Source organism: Poecilia formosa, unplaced genomic scaffold (genome assembly GCF_000485575.1).
Source record: "Poecilia formosa unplaced genomic scaffold, Poecilia_formosa-5.1.2 Scaffold53, whole genome shotgun sequence".
In the NCBI taxonomy this organism is placed as follows: Eukaryota; Metazoa; Chordata; class Actinopteri; order Cyprinodontiformes; family Poeciliidae; genus Poecilia; species Poecilia formosa.
Genome location: NW_006799992.1, coordinates 811,902 through 836,630, shown reverse-complemented (window position 1 = coordinate 836,630; position 24,729 = coordinate 811,902). Strand labels below are relative to the sequence as shown.

At 37.8% G+C, this 24,729-nt stretch overlaps 1 protein-coding gene across 4 annotated transcripts in view; it reads right to left on the bottom strand.

Moving 5' to 3' along the window:
• Window positions 1–3,888: 3,888 nt before the first annotated feature.
• The window catches only part of LOC103138602 (potassium channel subfamily K member 2), a 29,807-nt gene continuing 8,966 nt past the window's right edge, over window positions 3,889–24,729 (bottom strand). For 2 of the 4 annotated variants that reach the window (XM_016671959.1, XM_016671957.1), the window contains exons 3-7: window positions 22,659–22,776; window positions 17,516–17,676; window positions 15,445–15,655; window positions 11,750–11,892; window positions 3,977–8,105 (exon numbers count right to left, since the gene is read on the bottom strand). In XM_016671959.1, the coding sequence (XP_016527445.1) occupies window positions 7,749–8,105; window positions 11,750–11,892; window positions 15,445–15,655; window positions 17,516–17,676; window positions 22,659–22,776 (990 nt within the window). In that variant the 3' untranslated portion in view covers window positions 3,977–7,748. Of the gene's footprint in view, window positions 8,106–11,749; window positions 11,893–15,444; window positions 15,656–17,515; window positions 17,677–22,658; window positions 22,777–24,729 lie in introns of all 4 variants that reach the window. The other 2 variants (XR_001662245.1, XM_016671958.1) reach the window with 2 other exon arrangements.

Below are 24,729 nucleotides of genomic sequence, written 5' to 3'. Positions count from 1 at the left end.
AAAGGATTTGTACATCTGCAGGGAATCCTAGCAATAGTTAAAGCTGTGCATCACTGGCATTAAGAAAAAAAAAAGTCTTCAATCAGGATCATGAGCTGTGCTTGGGGCTATTTCTAAGTCAAGAGTTCTTCATCATCTTAAGATGTGCTTACGGTCCTGTCTGTCTGATGACGAGGCTCGAAGGTGACATTCAGTGTCACTCTGTCTTTACCAGCAACTGTCAGTTTGTATCATTTGTGTACAATATGCTCAGATTGGGCTTTATGTTACAGATTGGATCAGGAAACCGGCGACAGATGATCGACAAATTACACACCAGCAAGGTCAACGACAGATTTAAAAATCGACAAGAGCCAATCAAAGTGCTTGTCTGACCAGAAAGAAGTAGCCACATGACGTAAAGAAACTCATGATAATTGAAGGTGTTGAGGCTGTGACTAACCCGCTCTCCGTGTGCTGTACTTGTGAAGCAGGGAGAACAGTTTGCAGCTCGTGACTCAACCCAAATGCATTGTGTTGCAGTCTCGGTCATTGTGTTTGTAGAGTTTTAGGTCTCTTGTGTGTGTTTTGCTGTGGAGCTGCATGGAAATACGTGTTATTTTAAAAGCAGCGGCACTCATTCCAATTAAACCAAAAAAAATAAATAAATAAAAAGTTTCAGGACTGACCTGGATAGTTTTATTTTATTCTATTTAATTCTAGTGTCTTTATACTGATTATTCATACTCTTGACAGGTTTAGCATGTGGATAAATATGTATACTCTTCTCAAGAATCAATGGAGAAAAAATATATATATTAGTATTACAACAATCAATCCGTTCTTCCAATCAGAAGAAACATTCACTCATCCATCCATGCTTATACATTTTTATTTGTTTTCCCCCCTTTTTCAATCTCAGTGAAAAAGGGGAATATAAATAAATCCTATAGAGTCTCTCCGGTTATCTAAACTCATTTTCTATGACTTGTTTGCAGAAGTTGCCTAAATAAAAGATTAATTACAACAAACTTTGCGGATTTCAAGAGAATAATTTTCTGTACAAACTGGTTTTGCTCCAGTCATGGCGTTTTATAATGAAAGTAATCAACAGAAAGCGCCTTTCCTTCAGTTATTATGGCTGTGTTTCATCTGGGAGCTTGTCTTTGGACCCTTTTTACCCCGCCTGCTCATGGCAGGACTATTGGGCCATTTTTGTTCATTAGCAGTTATGTGCAATGATGAGAACATTGTTATGGTGTTTTTCTCCAGCGGCAGACAGAGCAGAGTCAATAAATGAGCTAACAAGACAGCTTGGAGATGGGAACACATCACAGTGAGCACAATGCTGCGTATTTACTGCATTTCAGAAATCAACCTCAAACCCACAACAGAACAATGTCGGTGTGTTTCATTTTGCAGCTCTGCTGCATTTACACAATTTAGGAAACTTTAGTTTGTAATCTAAACAGAACGTTCAAATAATGAAAAAGATCAGACAGAGCACCAAGAAAGATAAATAAGTAAAATAATGCGCATTAGACTTTATTACACGCAATAAAGTTTAATACAGAGTAATTGTGTTGTGACTGCAGTGTGGACCATTGCACCAATAAATTCTGCAATTTTCTTCAGTTTTAAGCTACACACAACAAAAATAAACCCTCCTGCTGCTTTTCACAGCTAACAAAAAATGTTCTGACCAGCACAGCTACTCTAAATCACACAAGCTTTCTGGGAGTTTGCTACACTTAATTTGTTGCATTTACGAAACTTTTTGAAAAAGAATGGAAGTATGTAACATAATTCTAACATAATGCAGGAAATGTAAAATACGTAAATCTCCATGAGCTTTGTATGTTTATAAAAGCTTTCAAAACATGTTTTACCTCTTCATCATTTTGTTATGTAATAGTGTTAAGATGTATAAATTTTTGTTTTATTCTCCAAATCCCAAGAATTTACAGGCAATTATTTTATTTACTTTACCTTGCCTGATAACATAACTTTCATAAATTACATCAGACAATAGGTTCCAGTAGTTAATCGACAGTCAAGCAACTTTTTTTACTGAAAACTTTGTACTTTTATTTGATTCTTTTTTTGGATGACCAATTCGTACTTCTACTTGAGTAAAAATATACTGTGGTGGTGCTTCTCTTACTTGAATACAGTTTTTGGCAACTGTATCCATATCTACAGAAATCAGTTTAGAATACTTTATATCAGGGGTGGTGCAGTGCCTGTTTAAAAAAAAATAGCAAAAATTAATGAAAGCAGCTCATCAGTTTTCTGCACATATTAAATCTGTTTGTGGATATTTTAGCTGCACAGTATGTATCTATAAAAACATTGTAAGGAAACTTATATTTGACTTAACGTTGCCTATCCTTCGTTTAGTTGCAACATGTTTGGGCCTAAAAAGTCACTTCAAGCTAATGCTACACGTGGATATCACAAGCAGAGTCGCTATGCAGCATGTCATTCATTTGGCTCAAACACTTTGAATAAACACACTCCTGCTGCTTCTTATGATCACTGGTTTAAATATGGGCCGTTCAGAGAGCAGTTTTTAATTTAATGAGGAAACTGGATGTCTGCCCACATTTTGAACTCACACATAAGAACTAAAAACATCCCAAACGCAAGAACACATTTTTCTGCATTCATGTCATATCAATAAACACACCTGTTGCCTCTTTGATGCAATGCTAGAGTCATAATTCATTTCCATTGCAAGATCTTTGCTGCTTTCAAGTATCTTTCAGTTGCAGGGAGGCATGACTCTATAGAGCTCTATTTGTGTCAGAAAAGTGCTTTACAATTATTTCTCTTCTTAAAAAAACATGATAGAAAGGCTCACGTTCGTCTATGTTTATCACACTTAAAAGATATGAAGATTTTCTGACAAAAATACGACGTTTGTTCAACAGGGCAAAAATGATTATCTTTTTTTTTTTGCATATAAAGTATTTTATTCTAGACATTCTGAAAAGTGTCATGACTTTAAAGTGACATAGCAACATCAACGTATTAACATACAGGAAACAAACAAGAGTCATATTTTTTTAAGAGTCAATGCAAAGCCTGGCATAGTACAGAAAACCTCCAGTGTTTATAAATTCATTGAAAGTAGCATGCAACAATTGGGTGAAATCGTGTTGTTTTGAAAAACGTGACTGTGTGTGAATGAGGCTCCACAGGTTGGGCAACAGATTGATTTACAAGATTCTCATGCAAAAGACTCTAGCCAGGTTTAAGTCTGTGGCGGGATTTTCAGAACATTGTAAAAAATGTTGTTAAAAATTACTGTGACCAGATGGAAAATAATTGCCTGTATAACATGGCGCATGTGAGCCAGGGCTTCAAAAAGGCATGTTTTCACAGTTAAAAGACACAGATGTTTACATTCAGAATGAGGCTCGTCTCATGAACAGGTAGATACATTCAACATGCTTGAGTTGGGGGTATGAGAGTCAGTTACTGTAAAATGGCTACCTAAGGAGAAGGAGATGTTGCAATACTGAAACAAAACCCATCCGTGGGTGCAAATATCACATATTTCAAGTTTTTGTCAAATTCACACATACCATCACAAAATGCACGTTTATATTATCATAATATTCAACACCTTTCTTTGGACGGTCTGACGCCTTATGTAACGACTCACCATCAACATGCTGCGACTTTCTTCCTCACTGACAGCTTCTCAATCACAGAACTGACTGACAAAAAGCAACATGATGACTGTTTGAAGGAGAGGCTTTGATTTCTGAACCCAAACCAAGACGTGAATAAATTTCCCTAAGGCAACTCAGCTTTAAAGTGTCTTTCACTTGAATTTAAATAAGCTATAAAATACTTTTAATAACAAAATATTATGATATTTCAACTCCTCTTCTTATTTTCATAATCTAAAGTCTTAACTCCAATACAAATACTGCAAGAACAGAGAAGTTTTGTTCTTTTGCCGGAGGTAGCAATCGCACAGTTCTTCCTGGTCAGGATCTTCGATACTTAACAAGAAAGTTTGTACATAATAATGTGTATATGGGAGGAAAAAAAAGACGTACTGTCCAGAAGCTGCACGAGATCCAAATTATTCTGGGAGAGAGAACAAATGTCTCTGTTCTTGTAGATTATGTATGGGCCTTAAGTGAAGCTATGATATGATAACACATGGCAGCTCCTGCCATAGAGGATCCATGTTACACTCTGCACCAATCAGTGCTCTTGCTAAGGACAACCTAAGAAAAATAGGGGCAAAACTTTGACTCTAAATATGCCATGTTGCACACACCCACTACAAATTGACAAGTTTAGTCTACTCATTTGAAACTGGGACTTTATATTAGTCAGTAATGTCAGCATTTATGATGATCTACAAATGCAGAATGGTTGGAAAATTACATTTACTTGATTGTTTGAGAATCATTCTGGGGTTTTTTACAGACTTGATGGATAAAAAACTCAGGTTGAACAAATTTTGGCTACACAGTATTTGCTGACATTTGTCTGTTAATAATAATAATAATAATAATAATAATAATAATAATAATAATAATACATTTTTATAAGACATATAGAATGCATGGTGTGACCTTTATGTTGATGTGGAAACAAAAATCTGTACTTAATAACCTCTTGTTCCAGACTCCAAAAAACATGTATTTTTTTAACTTATTGCCAGAAAACGTCTGGGTGGTTTTGCATAATATCATTTAGATAAATGTTTTTTTGTTTCTGTACTGTGAACATTCTCTCTTTAACAAATGGACTTCAAACAGATTGAAGATATTCATGTAACGTTCCTAGATTGCTGTACAGTAGCAATTTCTTCACTATTTGGTTTCCTTATTTAGTTAATCCTTCAGTTTTATTCTGTTTGTATTTATTTTCTGCTGAGTTGCAGTCTTTGGTTATAATTGTTCTCTTTAGAGATTGCAAAAACACATTTCCATGAGCTCTCTGTGTATTTAAATCATGTTCCTGTTGCACCTGTTTCTGAATTTCTGTGACTTTTTTCCCCGTTTTTTTCAATCTTAATTCATTTTACTGGGTTGTGCCCTCTTTCTGGTTTGTAGTCTAACCTGGTTTCCAGAGGACTCTCATTTCCACTTTTTACCTCAGTTACCTCTGCATGTTACCCTCACAGCTGACATCCATTCTGCTAATTAGACCATCTGTGTTCACTTCAGTGATCACATTCCCCAGTATTTAAGTCTTGATTTTTGCTCTCATCCTGGCTCTCATGTTTCCTCATTTGTTGTAAGTTTGCGCCTTTTTTTCCTCTCCATTTTGACCTCCCCTCTGCCATGTGAATCTGTTTGTTCTGCTGTCATTTGAGTACTCCAATAATAATAATAATAATAATTTCTAAACTGTCTTTAACACATTATGTGACTTTTCTATAAATTATATCAAGTAACATGTAAAATCATTTTTTTAAGTATTTGCTGTCAGAGTATAACATTGCAGGTCAACATGTCAAAGAAAGACTAAAAACAAAAGTGTCAAAAGAAAAAAAGATTGGGACACTTGGGGAGGGAGCATGATTTGCTGCAGTAATCACCCAGTGGGCCTAAAAGATAGATGCACAAATTTTCAAAGGCATCATTCATTCAGTGCATCCATTCCTAAGTGCAGCACCTCATTTGCTGCTGACTTATTGGCTATTGAGTCGCTGCTGCAAAATGCAGCAGGATAAATGAAAGGTTTCGTGTGGTGTACATTCAGTATTGGCAAAACATTAAATACTCCATCTACTTTAACCGAAGAAATGTTTGCAGACAAATTCAATCAAACAAAGCAACAAATGTGCTTCAAATGCCCCTAGACTTTACTGCTACAGCACCATGCAGTGCCTTGCAAGAGCATTCTTACCTCTTCAGTTTTTGCACATTTTGTCAAATTCCAACAGCAAAGTTCAACATATTTTAGGATTTCATGTGATGGACCGATATGGTGAGTGATTGAGCAGTTGAAGGAAAATGACGCACGGTAAGCATGCTTACGACTGTTTGTCGTGACCTTCACAAATCTTCCATTTTTGTGAAAGTGTCAGGGAGCAAAGCAGTGTCAAAATGAAGCTGTAGCAGGTCCTATTTAAAGTTTACCGCAAGCGAACGGCTAACATTTGAGCACAGGCTGTCTGGTCAAATCAGATGAAAAATCATGTTGTGTGGATGTTTTGATGAGTCTGCAAAAAATAAAAATAAAAAAATAAAAAATTGAGATTAGTGTACAAGTTCAGCTTTCAGCAACTCTTAACTTGCAACCAAGGTTTTAATAGAGAAAAATCACATTCGTGACAGAAGGGCCCAGTCAAATCCCAGAATTAAATCAATGGGAAACTTGTGGAACAATTTAAAAAAATGACGATCACACATATTCTCTATCCAATCTGAACAAGATTGCGCAATTTTGCTAATTATTGATATTGGAATAAATGTTTCTAAGTGGGCAGACCTCAAATGAAATCCAGCTGCAGCAAAGTGTGGTTCAGGAAAAACATTGACTTTTATGAGCTGAACATAAATACACGCCACAGCTTTGTGTCTTTATTTGTAAAGTATTTTTTGTTTAAAAAGTATGTTCTAATACGACAAAGTTCAAGGTGTAAATATCCTTTTGCAAGGCACTAAGTATTCATTAATTTCTGTGGAAAACAAAATTTAATTTTTATGGCTGATGTGTGATTACTCATTCGGAAAATCTTGGAGAAGATTAATACAAATAACTCATACAGACCAGCTGATGCTCTATTCAAACCCAAGACCTAAACAGATGGTACTTTGACTCGGGGTGAGGGGGGGATGGATTTTGATGTCTGAAACACTTTACAGTATGCAGCTATTTAGTGTGTCAAGAACACATTCACCTTTAAAACATTATGTTCTCCGCTTTCATTTATAAACGTTCTATATAAGTATTTTAAAAAAAATTCTTTAACTGTCCACGATGCATTTCAAAAATGTCCTTATTACTACTGTGATCAAAAATAACACATGAGAAGATGGACACGAGTCTTTTGTTGCCCTCACATGTCCAGTGTTTTCAATAAGGCACCAGTGAATTTATCCCTCGGGATGAGAAGTTCATGGAGAAAGCAAACATGTCAACATTCGTCTCTTTAGTAAAGGGTTGATTAAGTGGCAAATGCAAGGCAGATAAAGTAAACAGAAGAGGAGCGATGAGAAAAGGAACATTCCTTCCAGGATTTCTGCCCGTAAAGAACCACAGGATAGACCCATGGCCGATAATTTGGTGTTTTTTAACTATTGGGGATCATTGATTCGATCCCCGTTTTAGGGTGGCTGTCACCAGGTGAGTGCAGATCCCTCTATTGCTTCTTATGTTTTGTGTTTCCCAGGGAATACTGTGAAAAAGAAGACGAGTGTGCTGCCTGCAGCCTCAGGGTGGACTTTTATCTCCTTCCAGCTTCAGCAGCGTTTGAACTTGCGCCTTAAATTCAATCTCGTTCCATTTGGCTCAGGTACAAACAGATCTTCGGTAAAGTCTGACTTCTTCTACAGATTCAATGCAATCTGTTTTCTTTCCTTTCTGTGCAAGAGATAAACATGGACAAGAGCGAACAGCTTGATGATTTATCTGTGCTTGGGTGTTTAAATCGCGGGAAAGCAATCTGCTTCGTTCAGGTACCTCATCAATGTCTGGCGTCAGTCAATGATCACCGAATCCTCTGGTTTGTTTTCAGTCTCACAGCTGCAATGCTCAATGCAATGAATCCTCCCTCATTGTACTGATACTCATTTGAGGTTTTCGATTATGGCGATTTCCTGTCGATCAGCGTAATCTGGACTGAGGCCGTTCAGATACAAGCTGCCGTTCCTGGTGAGAGCACCCGGGACGGGACTTAGAGAAAGCGTCAAGGACGGGTACGTCTCTTTGTCCTCGCCCAGGTTGGCTGACAGCGTCCTCTTCCCAGGGGTCATCTCCTGGTTCATGGTGGCATTAATTCCCAGCTCGGACGACAGCTTGCGCTTGATGGACGCGGCCCGCTGGAACCTGTCGTAGATGTCGACGCTGAGCCGCCTGCGGGTCTCTTTGAACTCCGCTGATACATTTGCCGTCCACTCAGCAGCATGGGCACGAAACTCGCCGACCTGCAGAGACAAAATGAAGATTTATGTCCAAATGGCTCTTTGTCTGTTGCTCACATTAGAAACAGATTTAACCCCAAGGACAGATCCATTGAGTCAAACATCTAGTTCAGCCAAAACACACTCACAGGCCACAATTTTAGCCATATATATGGTAGAAACTTAATGCATTTATACATCTAAATGTTCAAACTGGGTATCAAAATTAGGAAGAATTTGGATCTTAGTGACTTTGAACATGGTGTGGGTGTTTGTGCCTTTACTGTCAGTAAAGGCAACAGCTCATTATCTCTTTCACCATGTTGTTTTTACCAGTACTGTCTGTGCATTTTACTTTATCTAAAACCAAGGCATAAAACAATGTCTGTCGTCATGTTGCACCAAAACAAATGAGGATTTTATAAGCCAGGAGTATAATACACAACCTGGCTTTAGACTTTTTTTTTTTCACTCAGTTTTGAATTTACTGTCGTTTCCATCAAAATGGACTCATAACTATTCAAACCGCTAAGGACATTACATCTAAAAACAATAGTTTTCTCAGTCATCATGAATGTGGAAATGAGAAGTTCAGTTACGGGAAAGAAAACTTCAAGATGATTAAGAAATGCCCAAGAAGCACCAGAATGGTTTCTGGCCAAAGAGTTCCCCACTGTCTCAGAAAAGATTAAGGACAGACTGTAATTCAGTAAAAATATTTGAACAAATATTTATTTGGGAAAGACGAGAGCTACTATTTGTGCCCTGTATCAAGCAAAAGTAAAGCTTGAGGCAAAGAAATAGACTGCTTTTGAAGAGAGAGGGCTCACTCACAACTCTGATTACTGGCACGAACAAAGGCTGGCAGCAAAACGTCCACCAAGAGCAACTTCATCAAGCAATCTGGGCACAATTTATTGATTATGTGTGCATTTTCCATCATGATGGATGGAGCACCGTGTGAAAGAACAAAGATCATCAAAAATGACAATTTTGTCAGCATGCCAGAGTTCAGAGTACAAAGCATTTTAAAATGATCCATCTATGTAAACCATATGCAGTATGTAATTTTTCACATCTGCAATCAAAAATCCAAGTTCACTTAAAACGTCTTGTTTTAATACAAAATACAAGTGGGTAGTAAAGAAAATGTCATACATTTTCAAAGGGAACTTTTAATCTGACAAAACGGCCTCATCATATTGAATACCACTGTCTCTAAGAAAACGCGATGTAACTAGCTCAATGTGCCCAGTAAAGTGAGCTACTTAAGGCTGTGACTAAACCCCAGATGCTTTTGAGTGAACTATTAACATTCAAGACTCACTGAGTTTTGCTCGGTGATCTAAGCCTCGACTTGGTTAGCAAACATGGACTATCTGCTAATGGATGAAATCATGTCTGAAGCATTTAACCCAGAAAGGTATTAAAAGAACAAAAGTCGCCCACTGATTACCATGCTGACCACGACTAATATCTTCAGCCTCTTTAATGTGCGCAGCTGACGAAAAAGTTCACTCTGAGATCATAAATGTCACGTCCATTAATCTCCTCAGACAGCTGTTGAAAAGCTCTTCCCTTCAGCGCTCTCCCACATGCCTCGCACGTGCTCCAATTAGCAAACCACATGGAGGAACTTTATAACCTTACGCGCCGTTGTTCTCCGTTATTGTTCGTTCATCACAGTGGCCGACTGCAGATGTGAGGATTTACGAAAAACGGGAAGGAAGAAATCAATATCCAAGGATGATGTTTTTGAGACTGGTGCAATAAACAGGTTCTTCTTAGAATTGCAGCTCCTCGCTGTCCGACTCAATTCATGCACAGATCTATAAGGGATGATGTGCAATATTCATAATAATACAATATTTATATTGGGGTTAGTGCCCACTGGGTTTGTCTCTAAGGCCTAGAATGCCTTGATTGTAAAGTTTTATGCAGTCACTATCACCCAGTCGTCATGCCTAGTTTTATTATTCTATATCTCTTACTGACCAGGGCATCATTGAATAACACAAGCCAGTTTTCTGGTACAGATTTGTAAAAGTATAAGGTGCACACAGTCTGTGTTATAGACACAGACAGCGAGTGCGTCCATGGTTATTGAAAGGTTTCACCTTAATATTGCATCAGCCTTCCTTCTCTAGGGTCCGTATTTATTTAGCAGCCTTTGAGGTGAAGAGTGAGGTGAAGAGGCACTTGAATTGAAATTTATGGCACATGTGTGTGCACATTGGGGGGGAGGGAGGTGAAAAAAAAGAGAAAACACCTTCTGTCTACTCGTTTTCTCCTCCTGCTCATCATCGACGCTCGTTCCTTCCAGCAACCTCCCACTGAAAACCTCCTCTCCCAATGATTTGATTCTCTGCACAGCTCCCAGCCTCCTCAGTCGTACACTTAATATGCCAGCGGAAGGACAGAAAAGGCTGCATACTTCCAAATAGCCACCGCTCTGTCTTATTTATGTCAAAGGAAATAAGATGGGCAGCAGGATTTTGAATTCAGGAGGAGAGCAGACGTGTGTATGTGGACGTGTGGCTTTTATTTATTTATTTTATTGTTTTTTTTTTGTGTGAGTTATGAGCCTGCCGTAACAGCAAGGTATTCTATTACTCAGCTCCAGCAGACGGCCAGTGTGAGACTGTATTTACTTCACAGAGCGAGGGCAGGATGAATCCACATCACTTTCAGATTCATGGCTTGAGGGGCGTAAACAGTGGGGTCACTGTGGTCTTAGGCTTACTGTAAATATCTCTACACACAACATATTAGACACACTGCCGACGTGACGGTGAAGAGATGTTTGGAGGTCGGCACAAAACGGCAGCATAACATTGAATTCTTTGTTTAATTGTCAGATATCATCATATTTTTGATATATTATGTAGATCACTATTGGTCTTTTTATTATAACACATATTAAGGCTGGGTGATAACGGCTTAAAAATAAAATCTCCAATTTTTTTTTTTCCTGACCAGACTCAATTTGAATCTTCTTGCTTACTTTTCTAAAAATTACAAGTAATAGAAAATATTTTCAAAAAGTGGCTTTTATTTAATTCAATTGTATACAATGGAGTGTTACTAAATCAGTAACCGCTCTCCAAATATTTGTCCTTCATATTTTTTTTCCCAGTCAAATGAAGCAGAGAGTGTCTTACTGCAGCTCCAGTCTGACTTTATGTCCGATTATTTATTAGTGTTTAAACTTCCACATGTGCAGCATGAGTCTGAAGTAAGTTTTTAGAGCCAATCAACTTGTTGTTTGAGGGAAACTTGATTCAGATGGATTTATAGAATCTCGGTGATGGGTAATCAGCCAGCTACAAGTCATTAACTTTTATCTTGATTAGCAAAACAGACTGATTATTTGGGGGAAATATAAAACCAGAAACCCCTTCACAGCTTTCTAATGGAAGGTAGGCTAATATTACGACACAGTTGTTGAGATGCTCATGCATACCTGGTTGTGCACATCACTGTAAGGAAAAAAAAAATACTTTATTTAGCAATGAAATCTTTATGTTTTCACTTATTTGCAGGAAATGGTAAAATTGTCTGTACTTCTATAGAGCTTTATCAGGTACAAAGACTCCTGAGCCACCTGCAAGAAGCAACATTTTGATCTTCAGATATATTTCTTAAACTTGAACCTCAATAGCTCATACCTCCTCTTTAGTTTTCTTAGAGATGACTCTGAACCAGTCTCCAATCATGCTGAGCACTGCTGCAAAGTACGCCAAGCCCACCAGGATCCAGAACCACACCACCGGCTTGTAGTAGTCGAGGTACTCGAGATTCTCTGAACCGCCTGTAAGACAATCAACACAACAATTGGGATACAATGGAGCACCCTGTTTGGTCTTTTAAATTACTTGAGCTAAATAAATTGGGCAATTTAGTTTTATAACTTAAGGAGAGTTGGCTTGTCAGTCTTGTAGAGAAGTCATCTGTCTCGGATATCAGAACTTCATTAGCACTTCATCACAAGAGAATGGTGGACTAACATGCATAAAACTCATATAAAGCAGAATATCATATAACATTTAATTTTTAAAACTGAACATGTATTCTCACAGAAAAAAATAAGAATATCTTGGGGTGTTTTCAGGATCAAAATTGAGAACAATGTGAAATCACTCAAACATCTCCTAAAGGATTTTATTTTATTTTTTTTATTAAACTGCAAAACAATCAGTTCATTCAGTGTAAATCTAATAATGATGACCGTCAGCCGGTTTGTTAGAATAAGCTACAAGCAACAAAAGGAGAGGATGTTTATTCTTTAAAAATCTATGAAGAGTGTGAAACTTGCTGAGCTGTACTTGTACACGCATCTGTATTTAAATCCCAACAACACCATATCTATAAAAGCTACAGAGCAAAAGATGTTTAAAGTGATGTGTGGGTGCCCATTACAGGGCACGTTTAACTAAGAGGATCCCAAGCTAATTAGTTTACTGTAACTACTGCAGGCTGATGCAGGTGCTGTAATCTAATCGATAATCACTAGGGTTGCTCAGGGAAGTTTAATCTAGCAGCTAAGTGTCTGTGATTTTTCCCATCTGCCTCTGCCTTGTTATCTGCCAAGCAGGTCAACTTGAACTAACTGCCTGCTGCACGCACGCACGCACACACACACGCACACATGCGGAAACTTTAATGAAGACACACCTAGTGTCTCTCTTTTATTCTCTCCAGTTTTGGCTCTCATTCAGTCCTGCCAGGTTCACTTACTGCATTAGCGTGACCATTTGTAGTTAAATCTTCATTCTTGTCATGATGTATTTGAATCTTGGATCTAATTTGGGTTGATTTTCTTTGTTGTTTGTATAGACATATCTTGTTTTTTTTTTATAAGTTGCATTAGTCCCTTTATGTATTTATTATTGTCAGTGCATTTGGACTCATTTCTTTAGATTAGTGTTACTTTCTGTTTATTATTTTTTTTTCCACTTAAGTCTCCTGGTCTCCCTTCCATTAGTTCTCCCCACTTTGTTTCTTTCACCTTCTTCTGTGAAAGAAACTCTCTGTGATATTCCATGACTCCTCTGTGATTTTTTTTCTGTTTTGTATTTTTCTTGTCAATCTTAAATATTAGTAAATTTTAGTATCAGCCAACAATATTTCTTTAATAATTGAATAATTCATTTATCAACTTGGTCCCATGTGGGAACATATTTGCAAATTTTGCTACATGACAAATTGGTGAACCTTACAAGGAGCTTCAATCCAACCAAGTCACTGCATGAGTGCTTGGAAACTCATCAAAGATGTTGCAACACAACTAAGAATAACATCTGCCTGTCAGCAGTCACAATTTATCATCCAGAAATAGAATGGGCAACAATGGCACCCAAAAACAGGTCTGACATGTTTTAAGTTTGCAAAATCTCACAAGAAACAACCAAACCTATGGAACAAGCTAACCAAACGAGGCAAAGTATCTGAATTAGTTCATAAAAAAATAAAAATAAAAATGTTTAACTCTGTACTTATGTGTTGAAGAGCACCCGAAGCTTAAATTTTACTTTAATAAGAAAGAAACGGAACGATTAACTGAAAAGAAGTCTGATTATTCCATAGCTGAGTTATTATGCTAAAATGTGAAAGTATGAGATCATAAAAACATAGGGAATTTGTGAATGATGTATCTTAGCATGTCTTGTTTGAAAGCAAAAGCTCAGTTTCATAGACGTCAACTGCTGCAGACTTTAGATTGCAGGGCTTAATGACATACAGGACAACTTAGACTTTGCAACCCAGAATGAGCTGAATCAGTTCATTTGACAAAATGTTTTTGAGCTCTGATTTCCAAAAACTCATTCAAAATATTAAAGTCACCGGCTTCAGGTTTTAATATCAGGAGAAAACGTCTCTGTACTGTACAATTAATCAGTGCCTCCAAACCTTTTTTGGTGAGGTTTTTGTACTGACTTTATATGAATAGGATCTTGTCACTAAAAATCACTATTCAAACAAAATTTTCCAAAATGTCATCAAAACCTCCAACCTGTCTCTGTTTCAGATGTTTCAGATTTACACAGCAAGACTGAATGTAATTAAGTGGAAATACCATTTAATTAGTCAAAATCCAACTCTTCATCTTTTTAACCTGTTGAACTGTCTTTTAAAAACACTAACAGCATTCAAAACCAATTATTTTTGAAAGACACATTTCTGCTGTATTCCAGGCTGCTATTAGAACTTTAAAAAATATTTAGTAACTAGTAAATAATCCCCTAAAAAGCATTTATTTTCAAATATTCAACTGTACCTACATGTTCTTGGCTTTTATTTATTAAAGTAGCACTGATAGAGACGCAGTATTTAGGATCAAAATAGTAAAGCAGCTTTAACCTTATATTGACATTAGGACCTTCCTCTTAAGCAGTTTCTATGCTTCCTCTGACTTTGTTTTATAGCGGAAAAGATTGCATGCTGTTAGAACTTAGTATGGTGCTTCACTGATTGGAAAATTCTTCTGTTTTATTAACTTTCCACAAGTCCGGGATTTTCAGGTTAAAATTTGGGTGACTGTGATCAAGAGACATTTTCTCAGTGCATCTCTTGCAGAATGACGATACCACTGTTTCGTAATGTAATCGTTCTTATAACGAGGCTCACGCCATTGCTTTTCATGTAATTTTCAATTAATTTTGGTACTGCAAAGTTTACAGCACATGTGGTATTACTGCAAACGTAGAACACTACGTTCTACGCTGGCCGTCTGACCTCAGACCAGACGGCCAGCAAAGCTGAAGCCTTTCTGAGCCAATATGTGACACGGGAAATATGATTTCATGTCGTCCAGCAGCTGTTCCAGCACCTTTTCCTTCCTTTCGGTGGTGTAAATTGAGAAAGAAAAAGCTGTTGGGTCTCAATGTAACTAAACAAAATTTTCCTGTAATCCAAAAGCACAAATTTTAAACTGAACCATATGCGACTTGGAATAACTTAGCTTTGGATTTTGCCTAGTTGCTTGTTTATGTGGTACAATGAGCTTGTAAATAAAAGCTAATTTTATTGGACTTTTAGTTTTTTAGTTTGATTTGACGACTCTGCTATCTGAATCCAAACAAGTCCATACTCATCACATTGAAATTTGAAGACCCATTTAGGTGATGAGTAGCAAATTCAGAAAGAATCTTAGATTTAACAGATGGGAAAGCTGAACATATAGCCGCCATTTGTAGTCGGTGATGAAGTATAAGGATTGGAAAAAAAACTGTCTGGTGGGAGATTCATTGCTACTTAGCCCATCCACTGAGTCAAGCTGTCAGACTTTGCTATAAATACACTGATCTTAATAGAGGTGTCAGTCAGGCAAATGAAAGACATGCCGCGATACGAAATCACGTACCCTCGGTCAGATGACCTTTTTCTCCGGCCACGAAGTCTCCGAAACCAATGGTGGTGAGGGTGATGACGACAAAGTAGATGGACTCGAGCGTGCTCCAGCCTTCGATATGTTTGAAAATGACAGCTGGCAGGGCCACGAAGATGAGACACCCGAACAAGATGAAGAGCAGGGTGGAGATGACGCGGATCTTTGTCTGGCTGACTTTCCACTTCTGACAAAAAAGGATAAGAAAAAGGGAAACCATTGAGAAGTTTCACACCTCAGAGAGAGTGACAAGGCGATTGACGGTTTGAACATTTTACCAGAGCAGAAAAGCGTTTCCCAAAATGCCACACCCGTTGAACTTTTTCATCACGTTATTTGAAAATGAATCTTTTCTTAATAGGTTGTATTTGCTTCACCGTTACTCATTCGCATAGTTTGCGTCTTTCTAGAAGTAAAGTTTTGCTTTACTATATCCTAAATTTAATGCTGCAGAGTTCATGCGGTATGCTTTCCCAGCTAGATGGAAGAATCCTCCAAATCAGGATGAGGTACAAGCACATGTTCTCATACCTGTCATCTGCTAAAAAACAATTTGTTATTTGCTATTTCAGTTGCCTTCATGGTAGTAGATGTCTGAATGAACTCAGCAGTAAGTCTGATGGGCAAAAACTCTAAATTCATATGAAAGCTGGAGTCTTTCTTTTCTTTCACGGCTGCTGCGAGTTGAAACATATTCTGCATGCAACTGATGTCTGGGGTAGCTTTTCCACTTGAGATGACTTCCTTCAGCTGGCTTCATGCTGATAGCATCATGCCCTTTTCCTCCCCCGGTTATGTAAGATCTAAGAACAGTATGTCTACGGGGAGGCGTAAAGAGCATACGGACCTCAGATCAGAGTTTTTGATCCTTTTCTGGTGCCTTGTGCATAAATATAGAATACAGTAAATTTTAAAGATGATGTGCTATGCTAAAATTGGTTGAAAACTAAGCATTATTTTTTTCCCAAGGGAGGCTGATAAAGCTGAGTTGCTGTAAAGCATTTCCCCCCCACAGCAGTGACCGTAGTAATCCATCTGTTTCTATTGTCTGAATGACCCTCCAACCTTCCCTGCTCTAGACAGAGCGTGCAATGAATCAGTAACATAATTAACCTGTTGCTGTCAAGTATCTGGGTGTTAAAAAAAAAAAAAAAATAGCCACTGCCACTGGTTTTGCTCCAAAACGGAAAGCTTGAATCGTCTTTTTGAATAAGTGCGCATGCGGAAAATGTCTGTAAAATGTTGGGCTTTAATTGGAGAGAGTATAATCTGCCATCAGCCTCCAGTCAAATGACTATGGAGTGGTGCCTGAGATTAATTGGCTGTGGCCCCAGTTTCTGGTGATAACACCTAATTGAAAGCCTTTATTTTCCCCGCAACAGTAAGCACCGGCTCAGGGATAAAACAGTTGTGACATATCTGCAATCAGAAGGTTGTTCTTATCAGACGTTGTTGCCTTTCACAGCGCCGAGAATAGTGGCACGTCCTGCCCTCCTGCTGTGTTTGTCCACAGGCTTGTAGTAGGGATCCCCCAGCACAGCAAGTCTATCAAAGATCAATTTATCAATCTGTTTGTCTGTCTGTCTGACCGGCTTGTCAGACATCCCATACGCTAGCGACCGTCTCGCTCAATCTGGGAAGCTGGCTGCTTCCTGAGATGTGGGTTTGACTGGGCTTCCTATTTCTTAAATGAAAACACATTTACTGTAAAGCCACTGTAATTTTCGGCGATGAGCTGAGCGGTGAAGTACAAAGCAAGGGGGAGGGTTATAAAAGAGTCTCACTGGGAAGTGGTTTCCTCTCCACCTGCTGCTCATATGGCTGGTTTAGTTTTCTTGTTGAAGAGTGGGCGAGGACAGCAGGGAATAGGATACACTTGAATAAATCAGGCCTCATCTCGAATCCTTTCCCTCTTCTCGTCCTCTCAGACAAACAGTATCTAGTTTGGTTTCTACTGCTCTCCTCAGTGCTTTGCATTTGTTATGTTGATTATTCCCCAAATTTAAAAAAAAAAATAATAATAATAATAATTTCCAGCGTTGCTCACCACAATCATCTTCTCGACTTTGGCGATGCCTTTCCCAAAAATAGTTCCCAACTGGTCGCCGACACCGGCCAACAGGAACCCAAACAGGGGAATGCCCAGCAGAGCGTAGAGGATGCAGAAGATCCGTCCTCCTTCTGTGTGGGGAGAGATGTTCCCAAATCCTGGTGAAACGGAGAGACGGGCGGGACATGAACAAAAAAACACGATTCCAATTCGAGTCAGAACATGTTATTTTCACAGTTTATTGCCGCCTAATCACTGTGTGCCCCTCACTGCCAGCATTGGCCGCATGAAAGCAAAACAACACAGATCCTCTACTGTGCCATTAATTCATTTGGTGCGAGACTTGTTTTCTTGCTGAACAAATTTGATTTGCTCAAATTCAAGAAGTTTGTAAATGCATTTGTACATTTTAGAGAACAAAAATACTGCGTAGATTTGAATGTTGCAGCTCCAGAGGCTGAACATGGAAAGAAAGAAAGAGCAGTTGATGAACATGCATGTGTTCAATTTGCATCTTGTATAATTTTTAAGTCACAAGCTGGGTTACCTAGTGCATGATTTAAACAAAAAAATATAATAATAATAATAATAATAATAATAATAATAATAATAATAATAATAATAGCCTCTATTAGTTACTGTTTTAGCTTAATTAAGCCTGGCAGACAGGAAAGCTGACCCACAAACTGAATGAAGCACGTTAGAAATTCAGACAAATGCCAAAAAATCAGCTTGATGAAATTCCAGTGGTGGACGATGGAGGTGTGTAAGGGCCTCTGACTCACTCTAATTTATTATTCAGACCTTCAACTTCAAAGCAAAACGAATGGAGTATGAAAAGAGAAAGTGAACCTTCTTGCTGACTTTTAGCACTTTCAGATGAGACAAAAGTACAGATCTGTTCATGGCTTCTCCTCGTCAAAGCTGCTTATAAAGTGCAGCTTGACAATAACATGTTAAACAGAAGCTTCAGAGATTTTTTTTTTCCTTGTGTAAACTTGACTCCAGGCATCACACAGTGCTAGTTTCATTATTCAACAGCTGCTTAATGAACTAAATTTTACTTTCCTGTATTAATGCGTGTAAGCTACAGGGAGCCTTCTGACGACTCTCTAGCCTTGGGAGTGACACCTAATGTGAGAGAAATTGTCAATCATATCTCAGTAATTCTATGATTAATTCCAGGGGAGCCTGGGAAATGATAAATGGGAGACCAGGCTTGTCGTAATAAGAAATAAATCAAATAATCACATGATAAATTAAAACAAACTCAAGTTTCATTTGAATGATTTATCGATTTTCTCTTTTCTCTTTTTCTTTCTTCCAAAAACTAGGTAAAAACAGTCTTGAGTCTGGTGCTTTGGTCTCAACCAGCACTTTTTTTTTGAAGGACAGTTTTGTTTACAGAGACTTCATAATTTATTTTATGTGTTGTTTCTGTTGTCTTGTTTATTTATTTTGGATATTTAAAATGTCTTCCAGTTCCGGTGTTAAATGTTCATTGAAATTTAAACTTTCTTGCTCTTGCGTTATTATGCCATCACCATTGAAAATGGTCTCAAAACAAGACATTATGTTTTATCGCAATAACTTCTGGGACAATTTGTTGTCGTGACAGAACTACAGGGAACAAATTGTACACTGTGTTTAAAAAAGCCAATCAATTCATAATTGTTTTCTTTTCATTCCTAGTGTCAAGGTAAATAGGGATTCATGGACTGGGAAGCAACAGTGAAATTTGGCTGGAGTTAGAGATTCACTATGCAGAGATTATCTAAAGCTCTCCCTGCCAAGTTTAATTTAAAAACAGAAATAAAATACCGTGCAACTCTGGCTCCCATATTCAGTGAACTGAAACCGAGCTGCCAAGAACAAAATGTTTAAACAGAAAAATGACTGCAGAAAATAAAAGAACCTTAAGCTATATATGTGTCTTTTTGCATCACAAAAAATTACAGACACAGTCAAATCCTCCATCATCTCCACCTCAATGAATGATAGAATTACAGCCTTTTAAAAAAAAAAATCACATTGTTAACCCTTTCTTTTCTCTTTTTTTTATTCAAAAATGGCAAATTCTGCTCAACAATCAACTTCCTGGTGTTTTTCTAGCTCAGGCACTTGTCTGTCTGAAAAAAATTGGAAATTTTTCCAACACCTTTATCTGCCTTGATCCTTTTCTACGAAAGGAAAAGTAGTTCATCTGAGTCAATCAGTGAGTTTCACGCCTTACTATAGATGCTCCGTTAATAATAAATAAGATTTTCTTAGTAAAAAGGATGAAGCCAACATCCTTCATTCAATCATGTCACCATGTAGTGATTCATATACAAGAAGAGTTCGACTGTCTGTGGTTAGAGGAAATAATAGTAAAATGGCCATGAAAGACCAGCAGTCATGAAGAGAGAAAAAAAAAGAGTAACCCTGATATCTTCACTAATAGCCAAATAAACTATTTTATGAGATATGTAAATCATTTAATGAAGGATATGCTGTTTTTGCTGTTGTTTCCCATTAGTTTTCATTCATGGGAATCCCAAAGGGATTCTTGGCTTAATTAGGTCTTATAATGAGAAAACCAAATCATTGCAATACTACAATCCACAAAAGGTTTATTTTGCAATCAAAGGGAGACAAGCATGTAAACCCTGCTCATCCCTGCTGTTACAAACTAGAAATAATATATTCCTTTTGAGTGTTGGTATTGATCCGGACAGCGTGGAAAGTACATGGATTGTAAGTCAGATAGATTTAACGACGAGATCCCAGGCGATCAGCTCCAGGAGAGAGGAGGATAATCAGAGGAGCAGCCAACGAATGCCTCATTCATATTTCATTTTCTAAATTTGCAGTAGGGATGAAAGAGAGAGAGGGGATTTTCATTAGTTCAGGTAATTCACTGGGAATTATCTGCAAAGACAAAAGAGATCCGCAGATTTTAACAGATGTTCAAAAATCTCAAGCTGATCTAAACAAACGAAAACAAAAATTACATCTCCGGGATTTCTCTGACAAAATGACACACTGGCTTCGGAGACAGCCTCTGTGTCTGATTTATTTACATAACAGCACGAAGGCAACGGAACAATCAGGAACAATTATGGTTGCATACAGACAGCACAGCAATTATGTGCTGTTTACACTAACAGGCTGCAAAGACAAAGCACACAAATCGCCACCTGGGAGGGAGATTTCTGCAGAAAAATCAAAGCTCTTGCCCTCTGCTACCACCCTTACTTCATTTATGCAATTTGGTGTTATGTGGACATTTCTAAAAAAAAAAAAAAAAGAAAAAAAACTCTGCCTACAAAGTGACTTACAAAAATGTTTGACACCGCTTGAAATTTGTCACAATTGGTCACGTTACAGCCACAGACTTTAATGCATCTTATTGGCAGTTTATGTGAAACACCAGCACTTCTCTAAAGGGCAAAACTAATAGTTCTCCAGCCAAAAGATTCTTTCATCTGAGCTTCCCCAGATTTTTGGCTGCTTTTCTGATTAAAGCTGACCTTTCCTGGCTTGGCATTTTAGGTGGTGGCCATGTCTTTGTGGCATTGCAGTTGTACATTACTCTTTTCATTTATATACAATGGACTGAATAGTTCTTTTTTTTTATTTTACTATATATTTAAAGCTTAGGGTATTGTTTTGTAACTAAGCCCTGCACATCTTTATTTATGGCTGTCAGGGCAGAAGGAGGCTGACTATATGCCTGCTGCTCTTGTCAGATGTTTTTGAAAGACCGTTTTACTTTCTCTTACACATTATGCATTAGTTTGTGTTAATGCCATAACATAAATCGCAAAATGTGAAATGGGGATTGCCTATGCACGCTTTTGCGAGGAGCTGTGGACTTTGCAAAGATTCAAATATTCATTTATAGCAACTCAACGTTTTATGTGAAAACATGCTTCTTAGTAATGATCTGACAGAGCCTACGTTTAATAAGCTGCAGGTGCCCACCAAACAGATGTGGAAGAAGCCTGTGAATGTGTGTGATCATGTTGTGACTGGTTTCAAAGAAAAACAAAAAAAGAAACATGACTTCTCCATTGCGCAACACACACTGGGAAACTGGAAATGCTTCTGGTGAGAGTCTGGGCTGCATGTGGGTTGTATCGTTTGATACTACAGCGCTCATCGAGAACACGCTCTGCCTACACATTATGGCCATTCATGTGAAAATCCAAGCACACTCTTATTTCCAAGCTGATAGCCAAATCAGTTCATTACACTTTAGTGCATTTAATTTCCTCATTAGAGACTGAGCTTTGACAGGGCGCTGGAGATGTGAAATGGACAACTCACTGAACAGACACTGCAATCTGTCAAGGTCCAATTGGAAAAGCCAGATGAGCTGTCAGAATGTGTGTGTGTGTGTGTGTGTGTGTGTATGTATGTGCAAGAGTCTGTAAGGAGGGTGCTTGTGTGAGCTGTTACTTTTTTTTTCCTGATTAGTAAGCTCTTACAGCTGCAGATGACACAAAGAGGGGACAAATTGTGTAAAAAAAGATGGGAAGCATGGTGGATTTTCAGCCTGTGGCATTCAGATAAAGGGTAATGTGCTCTAATTATAATTTGAGTCCTGCATTTAACTTCTGCTGCTGTGAATGAACAGGATATTAGCTCTGTTGCAAAGAACTGCGATAACATTTTAAACCTTGCAAGGAGCAAAAATCACTTAGTGGAAATTCTCTTCAGTTGGACAAATGGTTGACCAAACTGAGGCTAGATTCAGAGAGAAGTTCGCTATCCTTGTGGTTCGGTCATTCATCTGTCAGTTATGTTGAATATATTGTTTTCGTTGTCTTACTGATGTTAAATAGGCTCCATTCAGTCTGTGGTGGAAGTGAAAGAGCAAATCAAGGTGCAATCTCGTAGAGGAAATGAGTTTTTTGCAACTGTTGCTGGAGTGCAGTCATTGTGCAATCTTGGACAGGAGCTGATGTGACTCTAATTTGTGTGTGCAGGTGCAATTTCATGCCAAAATGGTCCTTGAAATTACACAGTTATTCTGCCATGCTTCTACTCTCTAAAAGGGGAACATATGTTTTTTTTTCTTTTTTCTTTTTTAATTTTCAGGACTCAGAAAACAACAGGTGCTATTTTCTCTTCAGTTAGAAACCATTCTTCCTACCGATTGTGGTGATTACGGTCCCGGCAAAGAAGAAGGAGGAACTGAGGTCCCACAGGCTCGTCTGATTGGATAAATTTGACGATGGATTCACTCCAGCACGAACTGCCGAAACCAGTTGCTGCAGACGAAAGGAGAGCAGTTTAAACGTTAAAGACGGCGAGTCTCGTTGGGAGTTTGACACAATATAAGTTCAGAAACTCAGAAGATGAATACAAAATTAGTGGTGCACGACAACTATCCTGGGGAATAAATGACAGCCGAGGTAAACATCCAACGAAGCCAATTAAGAGTGGAGAACAGATAAGTAGCATCTGTCACCTTTTGAAGATTTTCTTTTTAAGTTTCAGCCTTATTCACAAAGAACCTGTCAAGGCTGTTGGGAGTAAAGCAATAAAAGTTCTCAGTTTTGATGAATTCTTGTTTACCTTTTCGTGTTTTCCAAAGCCAAGTTTCACGCCCACTTCACCTTTTAAAAAAGCCTTAAATCAACATGTGGTCTCCAACGTGAACACTAAAATACAAAGAGCCTCCCCACTCTAAAATCCATGCTTTGTCTATTGTGTTTGAGTGAAAGACTGAACATTTTAACTCTGTGTGAATTGGTGACTTTCTGCACCTGGGCTGCTAAATGCACGAATGCTAAACAAGGTAAGATGAACTCAGTTTAGCCGTTTTCATTTCTACTGACAGTTTTGGCCCCTCTTGCTCTCTCGCAGTCTAAATAAACCACAGACAAATCCTTAAAAATACAGTTTCCTTTGTATTTCTCTAATATCTAACTCATCTAACTTAGTTATAAAGCTCAAATTTTCCTCAAAAGACTTAAATTTGAATTAGATATTCACAAGTCATTTTTCCTACATCTAAATCATGACTCAAGTCTTTGAGAGGCAAGTTCAAGTTAAGTTAACTTTTCTTAATAAATGCACACCAAAACATACTTCTGACCAACAGTGCATTACTTTAGGTTAAGAATTGAAATGTATAATGTTTACCATAGGTTCTAATTTAATGCAAACATTCAATCGCACTTTTTGATTCTAGCACTCACCAACAATCATTTAATGTTTTCAGATTTGAACTTAATATTACACACATAATGATCTGATTTTATTGTGTTTTTCAGGCTCAAATCTTTCAGTTTAAGCAAAAAAAAAAACAAACAAACAAAAAAAAAAAACAACACTGTTGAATTTCTGTGCTTCTTATTTTAGTCTTTAAAAATCTTTATCTTTAACAGAACCGTATAACATAATGACATGCTTAACTATTAATTATTTTAAGAGCTGGAAGGATTTGAGCTCACCTTTTGTTATTTACAACTGACCCTGGGTTTGGGTTGAAACAGTACATCACATTTAAGACAAAAGGTTGATTCAGGTGGAACTTATGATCTTTACAGAATCACTGAGACAGAAAAAAAAAAGAAAAGCTTTGAGACATCAGGAGAGCTGCAGGCAAACCTTTGGCTCTAATGCTAATAATTGTGGGAGAAGATTTTAAAACATTTATCTCCTGTCTATTAGGGATTTTCTTTTAAAACTCATAGCCTGTAAAATATAAAATCTCCTGTGATGCCGTTTAATAATTTTGCGACTTTGAGTTTCAGGAGGGAGCAGCAGATGGAATAATCTCCATTAACTGAATTTAATATGAATGGACCTCCTGGAATAGAGCAGTAATGTTCCATTAATGATATTCATACACAATATTTAGGGTCACTAAAATGTCACAGAGCGTACAGTGTTTATTATTATTCATCATCATTAGTCACTGAGCCTTCTTTAATTCGCATCAGGGAAGCTGCCTCTGCATAAGAAAGTGAAGACGAGAGTATTAAAGTGGAATTAAAAGGACAGCGAATGAAAAAAAAAACTGCTTTACAGTTCAGACAGTAATATGTCAGAGGGAAGACAGAGAGCTAGATCAAAATTACACTGGCAGTGTAAAGTTGCACTTACCAGCCACTTCAAAAGGTACACCTTGCTACTAAAAAGGTCGGACTCCCTTTTGGGTTCAGAAACATCTTGATTTTTTTTTTTTTTTTTTTTTTTTTTTGTGGCACAGAGGA